The sequence below is a fragment of the Geotrypetes seraphini genome, chromosome 3, assembly GCF_902459505.1.
Source record: "Geotrypetes seraphini chromosome 3, aGeoSer1.1, whole genome shotgun sequence".
NCBI classification, from domain to species: Eukaryota; Metazoa; Chordata; class Amphibia; order Gymnophiona; family Dermophiidae; genus Geotrypetes; species Geotrypetes seraphini.
Genome location: NC_047086.1, coordinates 7,381,951 through 7,396,341, shown reverse-complemented (window position 1 = coordinate 7,396,341; position 14,391 = coordinate 7,381,951). Strand labels below are relative to the sequence as shown.

General features: G+C 45.6%; 1 protein-coding gene across 1 annotated transcript in view; it reads right to left on the bottom strand.

The window, feature by feature from the left end:
- AK9 (adenylate kinase 9) overlaps positions 1-14,391 on the bottom strand; it is a 1,007,389-nt gene that overhangs the window by 291,074 nt on the left and 701,924 nt on the right. Inside the window, exon 28 of the mRNA XM_033936269.1 lies at positions 8,701-8,825. Coding sequence (XP_033792160.1) covers positions 8,701-8,825 — 125 coding nt within the window. The remainder of the gene's footprint in view (positions 1-8,700; positions 8,826-14,391) is intronic.

Sequence of the window (14,391 nt, the reverse complement as noted above, 5' to 3'; positions counted from 1 at the left end):
CCATTTATCTAATATAATAAAACGCTAGGCCGCGCATGCGCACTTCCTATGTGTGTGCTGGTTTTCCGTGAGCTATAGCGACACATAGGAAGTGCGCATGCGCGGCATACGCTCTGTCCTGCTCCCTGTTGAAAGACGCAGCGTCTCCCTTACAGTAACTTTGCCGTCGCCGCCTCTCCGCTCTCTCTATTCCTCCCCCCCCCGAGGCGGATGTCGACTGCGGCAGCCAAACCCGACTTTTAAGTTGGGCACCGCTTCTCCTGCGGCGCGGCGGCCCGAGTCGGATGTCGGCCGCCTCCTTCCAACCCGGGCAGAGGCACAGCCGACAAACCTACCCGGAGCCGGAAACGAAATGCCGAGGTCATTTCGCTGTGGGAGGGGTGGATGGGAGGGTCAATGGCGTCGGATGCACGGTGGCGGGGACAGGGGAATATGGAAACAGGCTGATCACTGGTTCTACTGCACAGGGGGGGATGGGAGGGAGGCAGGCAGGCTGACTTCGGGGGTGGGGTTGGGTCAAAGTCTGGAAGGCAGTGAGAGGGACATAGGAAGGAGGCACTGGGGGCCACTAAGGACATAGGAAGGGGCAGTGAGGGCACTAAGGACAAAGGACAGAGGCACTGGGGGCACTAAGGACACGGAAAGGAGGCACTGGGGGCACTAAGGACACAGGACAGATGCATTGGGGGCACTAAGGACATGGGAAGGAGGCACTGGGGCCACTAAGGACATGGGAAGGAAGAACTGGGGTACTAAGGACATAGGAGGCACTGAGGGCACTAAGGACATAGGATGGGACAGTATGGACATAGGAAGGGGGCCACTGAGAGACAGACAGGCATGGCACAACAGAGAAATACAGAGACAGAAAGAAAGATAGACAGGGGGCCAGGGAGAGACACAGACAGAAAGAATGACAGACAGACAGCATCCAAGGAGAAAGAGACAAAGAAAAAAAACAACCCCAAAATAGATGTCTACTCTAGCACCCGTTAATGTAACGGGCTAAAATACTAGTTAATAATAAAACAATTAGCAATTATTATCTTTCCCAATCCCACCCTCCCTATACCTTATCTAATACCAAGGTGTTTAAGATGTCTGATCATTAGAATAAGTAATCAATGGCCCCCAAATCTTTTTAAATTTATGATAATTTCCTTGTTGCATGGCAATTTTTTTTTCTTCTAATGCATAAATCTGTGAGGACATCGGTGAAATTGTCCAAAATAGATAACAAACAGCAGAATTTTTGTTGGTCTTGCAAGTTGGAAGTAGGAACCATGGAACATATGATATGTACTTGTCCTTATGTGATCTATTGAAATAAAGTAAGGTCAACTATTTCTGCATAACTATCTGTATCCCCCAGGGTTTTGAAGGAACTAAAGAAGGAAATAGTGGAACTACTACAGCAGGTGTGTAACCTATCCCTGAGTACAGGCGTGATCCCAGAGGATTGGAAGATAGCAAATGTTACGCCCATCTTCAAAAAGGGATCAAGAGGTGATCTGGGGAACTACAGACCGGTAAGTCTGACTTCAGTTCTGGGGAAGATGGCGGAAGCGCTGATAAAAGACAGCATGGATGAGCATCTAGAAAGAAATAAACTGATGAAAACAAGCCAACATGATTCTGCAAGGGAAGATCGTGCCTAACGAACTTATTACACTTCTTGGAAGGAATTAACAAACGAATGGACAAAGGGACCCCATAGACATCGTATACTTGGATTTCCAAAAAGCCTTTGACAAGTTACTCCATAAACGTCTACTATGGAAACTGAAGAGCCATGGGGTGAAAGGAGACGTACATAGATGGATCAAAAATTGGTTGGCGGGTGGGAAGCAGAGGGTAGGAGTGAAGGGCCACTACTCTGACTGGAGGAGGGTCACGAGTGGTGTTCCAAAGGGGTCGATGCTCGGACCGCTGCTGTTCAATGTATTTATAAATGATCTAGAAACAGGGACGAAGTGTGAGGTAATAAAATTCGCAGACGACACCAAACTATTTAGTGGAGTTGGGACAAAAGAGGACTGTGAAGATTTACAAACGGACCTGAACAAACTAGAAGAGTGGGCAGCGAGATGGCAGATGAAATTTAATGTAGAGAAATGTAAAGTCTTACATGTGGGAAACAGAAACCCAAAGTACAGCTATATGATGGGAGGGCTGGAAATGGATTAGAGTACCCTAGAAAAGGACTTGGGGGTAATAGTGGACAAGACAATGAAGCCATCAGTGTGCAGCGGCATAAAAGAAGGAGAATAGAATGCTAGGTATTATCAAGAAAGGTATTAAAGCCAGAACGAAAGAGGTTATCCTGCCGTTGTATCGGGCGATGGTGCACCTACATCTGGAGTACTGCGCCCAATATTGGTCGCTGTACCTTAAGAAGGATATGGCGTTACTAGAGAGGGTTCAGAAAAGAGCGACGCGATTGATAACAGATATGGAAAACCTTTCATATGCTGAAAGACTAGAGAAACTGGGGCTCTTTTCACTGGAAAAGCGGAGACATAGAGGGAGCATGATAGAGACTTACAAGATCATGAAGGGTACAGAGAAAGTGGAAAGGGACAAATTCTTCAAACTTTCGAAAACTACAAGAACGAAAGGGCACTCAGAAAAATTAAAAGGGGACAGATTCAGAACCAATGCTAGGAAGTTCTTCTTCACCCAAAAGGTAGTGGACACCTGGAATGAGCTTCCAGAGGGTGTGATACGACAGAGCACGATATCGGGGTTTAAGAAAGGATTAGATAATTTCCTGAAGGAAAAAGGGATAGAAGGGTATAGATAGAAGAATACTATACAAGTCCTGGACCCTAATGGGCCGCCACGTGAGCGGACTGCTGGGTATGATGGACCTCTGGTATGACCTAGCAGAGGCAATGCTTATTTATGTTCTTATGTATCAGAATCTTTATCCTATCAAATAATTATATTAGATGCTCTTGGTTTGGATACTGAGTTAGATACTTATAAAGTGTAGTTGCTGAAAAAAATCTAATAATGATAACGGTTAAATCGATATTATCTAACTGGAAAGGTTTTTCCAAATTAGATTATATTAACTGGTGGAATATGCTGTGTTTATATGTTAAATATTAAAAAATATTTGCAGTTAGGAGTGGTAGTTTGAGAAAATCTAAGAAAATATGGGAATCTTTATGTAAAAATGGTAATTAAATGTTTGTAATTTATGACATCACAAGACTAATTTTATTTGTTTTATTGTACTAATATTGTTTTTGTTTTATGTTGTATCATTATTTATAATCTCAATAAATTGTTTTATGAAAAAAGAAAAAAAAGGTTAATGGGGTTTAATAAAGTCTTTATTGCAGAACAGAAAAGATCCCACATGATCAGGGACTATCCCATACTCTCCTTGTTATTTAGAAACATAGAATATGACAGCAGAAAAGGGCCACCGGCCCAACTAGTCTGCCCACTCTAATAACCCTCCTCCCTAAGTTCTTCCTTGAATTGATCCCACATGCTCATCCCATTTTTTCTTAAAATCTAGCACGTTGCTGGCCTCAATTACCTGCAGTGGAAGGTCACAACAACCACCCTTTCGGTGAAGAAATACTTTATTTATTTATTTAGATTTTTATCCTGTCCTCCCAGTAGCTCAGAACGGTTTACAAGTAAACATTCACAATGGAGTGAATTGGACATACAAGATTATACAGTAGATTTAAATACTTGGACATAAGAGACTGTGCAGCAGTTTAGATATAGGGACTATACAGCAAATTAAGAACAGTAGTTTAAATATAAGTAGGTTTAGTTTAGATACAAGTTATTTGAGTATATGCTGAGAGAGGACTATACAGAAATTTAGGCAGAAGATTAGAATGGAGAAAGAAGGGTAGAGATGGGGTTTAAGGGGGCTGGGTGTAGACTGAGAGTGACCTTTAGTTGAAGAGGAGGGTCTTTACCATTTTCCGGAATGTCATTAGTGAGTTCTGTAGTCTGAGTTGAGGGGAGAGTTGGTTCCAGAGTTGGGGAATGAAGTGGCTGTAGGAGCGTTTGCGGGCAGTTTCTGAGAGGAGGGACCTTCCGGGTGGAATGCATAGGCTTATCTCCGTTTCTGAGCGGAGGGTGCAGGTGGGGATGTAGATGGGTAGCTTGGATTTTATGTAGGAGGGGGTGGTGTCATAAATTATTTTGTGTGCTACTGCCAGGGCCTTGAATGCACAGTGTTGGCTAATTGGGAGCCAGTGTTCAGCGTGGAGTGCTGGGGAGATGGGATCATAGTAGTTGAGGCTGTGTAGGAGGCGGATAGCTGCATTTTGGACCCTTTGTAGGCGCTTGAGATCTTTTTTGGTTATTCCATTAAATAGGGAGTTGCAGTAATCCATTCTGGAGAGGACATATGCGTAGAGGAGTTGGGCTAGGTCAGGTATGGAGATGTAGGGTTTGATCCTTCTTAGTTGGCTGAGGTAGAGACTACTTGGGATATGTGGGTGGATAGGGATAGGTGTCCGTCTAAGGTTACTCCTAGGCTGCGTACTTGATCTGTTGCTGTTAGTAGAGTGGAGTCCCATGATAGTGTTGGGCGTGTGTATTTGGTGTTTTTTTCCCTGATCCATAAGAGTTCGGTCTTAGAGGCATTCAGTTGTAGTTTGTTGTTTGTCATCCAGGTTTTCATGTCAGAGAGGCAGTGTTGGAGGTTAGCAATTTGGGACGATCGTTTTTTACCTAGAGGGAGGAGCAGCTGGATGTCATCGGCATAGGAGTGGATTTTAATGTTGTACTTCTGCGCTATATCAATGACAGGTCTGATGTAGAGGTTGAATAGGAGGGGAGATAGAAGGGTGCCTTGGGGAACGCCATATTTGATAGGTTTGGGGTTAGATTTGTGCGTCCCTAGTAGAACAGTTTGGGTCCTTTGGTGGAGGAAGGAGGTGAACCATTGGAGGGCAGAGTCCTTGATTCCAAGGTCATAGAGTCTGGATATGAGGAGGTGGTGGTCGACCGTGTCAAAGGCAGCACTGAGGTCAAGTAGGACTAGTAGGGCATCGCTGCCTTTGTCGAGTATTGACCAGCTGTCATCGATGATATCTAGAAGTACTGACTCTGTGCTGTGGCCTGTTCGGAAGCCGGATTGAGCAGGGGACAGGGCCGCTTGTTCTTCTATGAAAGGGTGTAGTCGGCGGAGCACAATTCGTTCTAGGAGTTTGGAGACCAATGGGAGGTTGGAGACCGGGCGATAGTTGCCGGGTTCGTTAGGATCAAGGGTGGGTTTTTTGAGAGTGGGTTTGATAATAGCTGATTTCCAGCTGAGGGGAACTGTCCCTGTGGAGAGGGAGGTGTTAATGATGGGGAGGATGGATTCTGCCATGGCGTCTTCTGTGGACAGCAGGAGGCTGGATGGGCAGGGATCGAGGATGGTGTTGGAGGGTTTGAGTTCTCTCAGGGTTTCGAGAACCTCGGCATGGGTGGCCATATCAAATTGGGGGAGAGTGGTAGAGGATGGGGTATTTGGGTGAGGCTGGGGGTGTGCAGGAATGGGGTTGGTGTTGGTGTCAAGATTGTTATGAATGGTTTGTACTTTGGACTGGAAGAAGTTCGAGAGAGTCTCACTATCAAGTTCTGTTTGGTTGTTGTGGCTTTTTCCTTGGGCACTGGTGAAGAGTTGGTTTGTGAGGGTGAATAGTTGTTTGGATCTAGCAGGGGCTAATTGTAGGAGGCGAGAGTAGTAGGCTTTCTTCGCTTCTAGGATGGCAGCTTTGTAGGTGATAGATGTGCTTTTCCAGTGGGCTTTGGTTTCTGAATTTGGGTGTTTGATCCAATTCTTTTCTGCTTTCCTCAGAGATCATTTTATGGTACTTCCTAGTGTCGCTATGAAATCTCCCACCCCTGATTTTCAACGGATGCCCTCTTGTTGCCGTAGGTCCTTTAAGGAAAAAGTTTCAAGTTTCAAGTTTCAAGTTTATTTAACTCTTGATGGATCGCCTATTACAAATATTCTAAGCGATGTACATAATATAATAAAACAACTTTAAACTTATTAATCCAAAAATAACTAACATGAAAAGAAGGAAAGATATCTTCTTCTACCTCAATACGGCCCGTAACATATTTTAATGTCTCAATCATGCCACCCCTCTCTCTGCGTTCCTCGAGTGAGTATAGCTGCAACTTACCCAGACGTTCCTCATACGGGAGATCCTTGAGTCCCGAGACCATCTTGGTGGCCATTCGCTGAACCGACTCAACTCTCAGCACATCCTTTTGATAATGTGGCCTCCATAATTGTACACAATATTCCAGATGAGGTCTCACCATGGACCTGTACAACGGCATTACAACTTCGGGCTTCCGGCTGACAAAACTTCTTCGGATACAACCCAGCATTTGTCTAGCCTTGGATGAAGCTTTCTCCACTTGATTGGCAGTCTTCATATCTTCACTAATGATCACTCCCAAGTCTCATTCTGATGCAGTTCTTGCTAAGGTCTCACCATTTAGGGTGTAAGTTCTGCATGTTTTTCTGCTGCCAAGGTGCATGACCTTACACTTTTTGGCTTCAAAACTTAGTTGCCAAGTTTTGGACCAATGTTCCAGTAAGAGTAGGTCCTGCGCCATACTGTCGGGCACCGTGCTTTTGCCCACTATGTTGCATAGTTTAGCATCATCGGCAAATAATATAATTTTACCTTGAAGCCCCCCTGTTTCAGGGTTAATCAACTGCTTTGGTCTGAACAGAGGCGATGGGGCACTGCCCACTGACATAAGGAGGTGGAACTGAAAAGCTGTGAATGATTCCTTCTGCAAAAACTCATGGGCAAAGGTGGATAACCCACTGGTCAAGATTCACATCTCTCTATACTGGAAAGAAGATTATCAATGTAAGAGCCTAATTCTCCTTATGCACTAAAACAAGAAAATAGTTCACTCTTTTACAATTTTTTTAAAGTATCATTCTTTCAGGCAAGTTTTTGCCACTGTTCTAATACTTCCATTGGGTTTAACTTTTGAGTTACAGATGATTCCAAAACTGTCTCTACCTCCATCAACTGCTCCTCAGCTTGTCCCAGTGGAAATGACTTACCATCTTTCAGTTTGCTCTGGAGGCTTATATGGCTCCATTGGAATTAATGTCTTTCCTCCTGCTCTACTGTGATTGGATCCCTAATCACAATAGGGCTGGGGATGGGGAGTGTAAGTAATGACATCCTAGGAGTTCCTCAGCTTTCACATGTCTAATCTTTTGGGGTTTTGTGCGATGTGCACAGGTCATACTGTAGGTTCTTTCTTTCAATGCAGAACTCTGCACTACAGAATATAAGCTGAAAATGGCTTAGGTTACTCCAATACAATGGTTTCACTTGGAGCTTTTTTGATCCTACCCAAGCCTAAGAAAAATGGAAATGAAAAGGCTAGCATAATACTGAGCCAGAGTAGTAAGAAATCACTGTATGCCTCATTCAAACTAGCCCAAAATCAAAAGGCCTATATACTAAAGTGCAAAGTTACTTTGCATGATAAATAATGCAAAATGCCTAGAAATGCAGGCATTTTGCACTATTTTTATGCAGTTACATTGGAAAAATAAAATTATGTCCTCAGGAAAATGGTAAAACCAGAGGACATAATTTGAGGTTGAGGGGTGGTAAATTCAGGGGCAATGTTAGGAAATTCTACTTTATCGAGAGGGTGGTGGATGCCTGGAATGCGCTCCCGAGAGAGGTGGTGGAGAGTAAAACTGTGACTGAGTTCAAAGAAGCGTGGGATGAACACAGAAGATTTAGAATCAGAAAATAATATTAAATATTGAACTAGGCCAGTTACTGGGCAGACTTGTACGGTCTGCGTCTATGTATGGCCGTTTGGAGGAGGATGGGCAGGGGAGGGCTTCAATGGCTGGGGAGGGCTTCAATGGCTGGGAGGGTGTAGATGAGCAGAGATTTCGGCAGTTGGAACCCAAGCACAGTACCGGGTAAAGCTTTGGATTCTCGCCCAGAAATAGCTAAGAAGAAAAAAAAAATAATAATTTAAATTGAATCAGATTGGGCAGACTGGATGGACCATTCGGGTCTTTATCTGCCGTCATCTACTATGTTACTATGTTACTATGTAGTGCACTTTCATGGAAAGCAAGCTTCACACAAAATTTTTGTATGCATTAATGAGCTGCTACAATGCAAAATCATGCAAAGCAGCTCATTAATAGAAAAAAAAAAGTGAAAACCAGTATGCAAAACCTGCTTCGAGGCACCTGTTTTTGTTGAAAACTTCCCAATTGTAAATAAAGATAAATACAGCTCCCTTCACACTGTGGCAGTGAAGATATAAACAGCCCCTCCTGCTTGAATTAGAGCTCCCCTCCCTGCAGCCTCCTTCCTGGGACAAGCAAGGACAGAGAGATCCTAGTGGCTGAGAAGAGTTGACACGACTTCACCTCCCCCCTCCCTGGCCTCAATGTTTTAAATCTTTCTTCTTAAATCCCTGCCCCTTTTTCAAAGAAAAGTATCAACTTGCAGCCCCCCCAACCCCTAGCTTACTTCCCACTTACTCAGGCCCTAGTATCTTCAAAATGGAATGTGAAAATTGTATGCACCATTTAGCTAATGATGTAAGAGAGTCAAGAGCTCATTTGCATCTCTTAGCTAAGTTTTGCAGAAACAGGAAGTAACCCACAAACTTTTCTGTGGCTTAGTACATATTGTCCATGAAAAGTACCGGATGGGTTCATTTCTCCACCAAGCTGCAATAATGTTGTCCAGTGTTTCAGGAAGCAATGGCTCATGTTCTAGGAGATATGTTTTAATTGCTTCTTCATCTTCTGTAAGCTCCACTTCATCTTTCTACACAAACCAAAGAAAACAAGAATGAATACGTAAGCCATTCATTATGTGTGTTTATCTATATATCTACCTAAACTTATACAGTATGTCACCTACTGCATGCATTCGACATGGCTTCTTGAATTAGGTGAAGATTAATTTTATAACAGGTTGCCTAGTTAAGAGAGTGAATGGGTTAGGGTTACCAGATTTCCTCTTTAAAAAGAGGACATATGATCCCGCCCCATTCGGCCCCAGCCCCGCCGCCACATGAGCCTCGTATCTCCTTCCCCAAGCTCCAGGCCACGTCTAGATGGCCTACACGCATGCGTCTAGACGCCTACATGCATGCTTGGGACAATACATGGAAAAACAAGAGACTGTATTGTAATGATGGGCTGCACTTAACCATGGCAGAAAAAAGAATCCTTGTTGAGAAATTCAGGCAGTATGTTTCTAAGCATTTAAATTAGAAGGTAGGGGTGGCGTATGTATGGAGGTTACTTACGGTGGCTACCCCCAGCAAAAGACAAGATTTAATGATGATAAAGCACAGTTACTTACTGTAACAGGTGTTATCCAGGGACAGCAAGCAGATATTCTTGACTGATGGGTGACAGCACCGACGGAGCCCCGGTACGGACAATTTTAGAGTGATTGCACTCTAAGAACTTAGAAAGTTCTAGCTAGGCCGCACCGCGCGTGCACGAGTGCCTTCCTGCCCAACGAAGGCGCGTGGTCCCCAGTTAGTATAAGCCAGCTAAGAAGCCAACCCGGGGAGGTGGGAGGGACGCAAGAATATCTGCCTGCTGTCCCTGGATAACACCTGTTACGGTAAGTAACTGTGCTTTATCCCAGGACAAGCAGGCAGCATATTCCTGACTGATGGGTGACCTCCAAGCTAACACAAAGAGGGATGGAGGGAAGGTTGGCCATTAGGAGAATAAATTTTGTAAAACAGATTGGCCGAAGTGTCCATCCCGTCTGGAGAATGCATCCAGACAATAGTGAGATGTAAATGTATGAACTGAGGACCAAGTAGCAGCCTTGCAGATTTCCTCAATGGAAGTGGAGCTGAGGAAAGCTACAGAAGCTGCTATAGCTCTAACTTTGTGGCCCATGACAGAACTTTCAGTGTCAGGCCCGACTGAGCATAACAGAATGAAACGCAAGCAGCAAGCCAATTGGATAGAGTGCGTTTAGATACAGGATGACCCAACTTGTTAGGATCGAAGGACAAAAAAAGTTGAGGAGATGATCTGAGAGGTTTATGCGTTCGAGATAGTAAGCCAAAGCACGTTTACAGTCCAAAGTATGTAAAGCCTGTTCTCCTGGATGGGAATGAGGCTTCGGGAAAAAAACAGGTAGGACAATGGACTGGTTAAGGTGAAAGTCAGACACAACCTTAGGGAGAAACTTTGGGTGTGTACGAAGAACCACCTTATCATGGTGAAAAACAGTGAAAGGTGGATCGGCCACTAGTGCATGTAACTCACTGACCCTCCTGGCAGAAGTGAGAGCAATAAGGAAGACCACTTTCCAAGTGAGAAATTTGAAATGTGCTGTGGCCAAAGGTTCAAAAGGAGGCTTCATTAAAGCGGAAAGAACCACATTGAGATCCCAGATCACAGGAGGGGGCTTGAGAGGTGGTTTCACATTGAAAAGGCCCCTCATGAACCTGGAAACCAAAGGATGAGCAGAGAGGGGTTTTCCATGAATTGGCTCATGAAAGGCAGCAATGGCACTGAGATGAACTCTGATAGAAGTAGATTTGAGACCAGAGTCAGACAAGGAAAGAAGATAGTCCAACACCAGTCCGACTGCTAGAGACATGGGATTGTGGTGATGTAAGATGAACCAGGAAGAAAACCGAGACCATTTTTGTTGATAACACTGAAGGGTGGCCGGTTTCCTGGAAGCATCAATAATAGAACGGACAGGCTGAGAAAGGAGTGAGTGAGCCGAAGTTAGCCCGAGAGATACCAAGCTGTCAGGTGCAGAGACTGTAAGTTGGGATGCAGTAGGGACTGTTAATGCTGAGTAAGCAGAGAAGGAAACAGTGGAAGAAGTATTGGTTCCCTGGAACTGAGTTGAAGTAGAAGTGAGAACCAATGTTGCCTGGGCCACCGTGGAGCAATGAGAATCATGGTGGCTTGTTCCCTCCTGAGCTTGAACAATGTCCGCAGCATGAGCGGTAGAGGAGGAAATGCATATAGGAAGAGATTGGTCCAATCCAGGAGTAATGCATCGGGTGCCAGATGGTGAGGGGAGTAGAGTCTGGAGCAAAACAGGGGCAGTTGATGATTGTGAGGAGCTGCAAAAAGGTCCACTTGAGGAGTGCCCCATTGAGTGAAAATGGACTGGAGAGTTAAGGAGTCAAGAGTCCATTCGTGAGGTTGGAGAATTCTGCTGAGATTGTCTGCTAAGGAATTCTGCTCCTCTTGAATGTAGACAGCTTTCAGGAAAAAGTGACGAGCTGGCGCCCAAGACCAAATCCGTTGGGCTTCTTGACACAACAGGCGAGAGCCCGTCCCTCTCTGTTTGTTGATGTAGTACATTGCAACTTGATTGTCTGTGCAAATGAGTAGTACTTGAGGAAAGAGAAGATGTTGAAATGCCTTGAGGGCATAAAACATTGCTCGGAGTTCCAGGAAATTGATGTGGTGTTTCTTTTCCTGGGCAGTCCAAAACCCCTGAGTTTGGAAGTCGTTCAAGTGAGCTCCCCAGGCATAAGGGGATGCGTCTGTGGTGATCACGAGATGATGAGGAGGTAAATGGAACAGTAGACCTCTGGATAGATTTGAAGATGTCAACCACCAAAGAAGCGACTGTCGAAGAGACGAGGTCACAGATATGTGTTGTGAGCAAGGATCCGTCGCTTGTGACCACTGGGTTGCTAGGGTCCATTGAGGAGTAAGCAGGTGGAGACGTGCGAAGGGGGTGACATGTACTGTCAAAGCCATGTGCCCCAAGAGCACCATCATGTGATTCGCAGAGATGGTAACCTGTTGAAACACCTGCCGACAGAGATGAAGGATGGTCTGAAGGCGGTTGGATGGAAGAAATGCCCTCATCAGAACAATGTCCAGAATGGCTCCAATGAATTGAAGCCGCTGGGTTGGAATGAGGTGGGACTTGGGTAGATTGATTTCGAAACCCAACAGTTGAAGGAAGTGAATGGTCTGGTTGGTGGCAAGCAGAACCGCCTGAGGAGAATGATCCTTGATCAGCCAGTCGTCCAAATAAGGGAAGACTTGAAAATTATGAGAGCGGAGATAGGCTGCTACCACAATCAGACACTTGGTGAATACCCTGGGAGAGGAGGCCAGACCGAAGGGTAGCACCTTGTACTGATAATGATTTTGATTGATGAGAAAGCGTAGATATTGTCTGGACGTCAGATGGATAGGAATATGTGTGTAGGCCTCTTTGAGATCGAGGGAGCATAGCCAGTCGCCCTGAGTGAGAAGAGGGTAGAGGGTGGCAAGAGAGAGCATTTTGAACTTCTCCTTGACTAAACATTTGTTGAGATCTCTGAGATCTAAAATAGGTCTGAGGTCTCCGGTTTTTTTGGGAACTAGAAAGTACCTGGAGTAAAATCCCTGACCTCGCTGATCTGGAGGAACTTCTTTGATGGCATTGAGAAGAAGGAGGGATTGAACCTCTTGAGCGAGAAGGAGGGACTGAGACCTGTTAGAAGCAGACTCTTTTGGCAGGCCTAATGGTGGAGGAGTCTGAAAGTTGAGGGAGTAGCCGTGGGCGATGATAGAGAGCACCCACTGGTCGGTGGTGATTACCTCCCATCGAGCCAGAAAAATTTGGAGGCGACCTCCTATAGGCTGTGGAAGAGGACATGAGGGAGAAAGACTGGCAATGCCCTGGAGAAGAGAGTCAAAAGGGCTGAGTTGGTTTAGGCTGAGCAACAGGTTTTATGGCAGGCGGCTGTTGTTGGCGAGCCTGTAGTTGTTGCTGCCGCTGTCTCCGAGGCTGAGAAGGATGAGGCTGAATTGGCCGAGCAGAGAAACAATGCTGATACGACGTCTGCTGCCTAAAAGGACGAGCAGGAGGGGGTTTCTTTTTGTTTTTCAATAAAGTATCCCACCTCGTCTCATGAGCCGAAAGTTTCTGGGTGGTGGTATCCAGAGATTCTCCAAACAGCTCATCACCCAGGCAGGGAGCATTGGCAAGGCGGTCCTGGTGGTTAACATCAAGTTCTGAGACGCGAAGCCATGCTAATCGTCTCATAGCGACAGACATTGCAGTAGCTCGGGATGTCAGTTCAAATGTGTCATAGATGGAACGGACCATAAACTTCCTGAGCTGCAAGAGACTGGCAGTACATTGCTGAAAAGCAGAAAGTTTGTGGTCTGGAATATATTTTTGAAAAGTGGCCATCTGCTGTATAAGATATTTCAGGTAAAACGAGAAGTGGAATGCATAGTTACCTGAACGGTTGGCCAACATAGCATTCTGGTAAAGTCGTTTACCAAATTTGTCCATAGCTTTGCCTTCTCTGCCAGGAGGGACAGAAGCATACACACTTGAGCCTGCAGATTTTTTTAGGGTTGACTCCACCAGCAAAGATTCATGTGGAAGCTGAGGTTTGTCAAACCCTGGAATAGGAATAACCTTATAAAGTGATTCCAATTTCCTTGGAGCTCCTGGGATGGTAAGAGGAGTCTCCAGATTTTTGTAAAAGGTTTCCCTTAAAATATCATGAAGGGGTAATTTCAAAAATTCTTTGGGAGGTTGGTCAAAGTCCAAAGCATCCAGGAATGCCTTGGACTTTTTAGAATCAGACTCTAATGGGAGAGAAAGGGTGTCTGACATCTCCCTAAGAAATTTAGTGAAGGAAGAGTGCTCTGGCTTACTAGCAGGATCCTGCACCGATGGGTCAGCCTCATCCGATGAAAAATCCTCTTCGGTACCGAGGGGATCTTCGGAATCATCCCATAAATCAGGGTCACGTACCGATGGAAGACGGCCCTGAGATAGAGGAGTAGAGGATTCGGTATGCCTGGTTTTGCGTACCAATTTGCCGGAACGCATCGACACCATACCTGGTGACTGTAACACGGTACGGGTGTCAGAGAGCGGTACCGGATCAGAGACTGAGTGAACAGCTCGACGAAGAGACTTTGGCTCTGCCGACAAAACAGGCATAGACATCGAAGAGGCAGATTTAAGCGGTGCCGATAACATCGATGCCGACAAAATAGGCTGGTCGACGAGCGGTACCGTAGGCTCAGTAGGTACTGACACTGGAAGGTTCGGAGTTAGCAGAGCCGGGAGCAGGTGTTGTAATTGCTCCTTAAGCTGGACCTGGAGGATGGATGCTATGCGCTCATCCAGAGACGGTCCCGATGGCACCGGTACCGCTTTTTTCTTGCTTGGTACCTGCGGTGCAGCTCGACACTCAGGCGAAGTCGATGCCGATGAAGAGGCAGTCACTTCTATGGGAGCGGAGCGTTTGCGGGGCCGGCGCGCAGTCTACACGACTTGGCTCAATGCATGTTCGACTGGCGGGCCGAGAACTGTAGGGGATGGCTTCTTAGCCGGCTTACCTGTGGGGTGCGACACCGAAGAT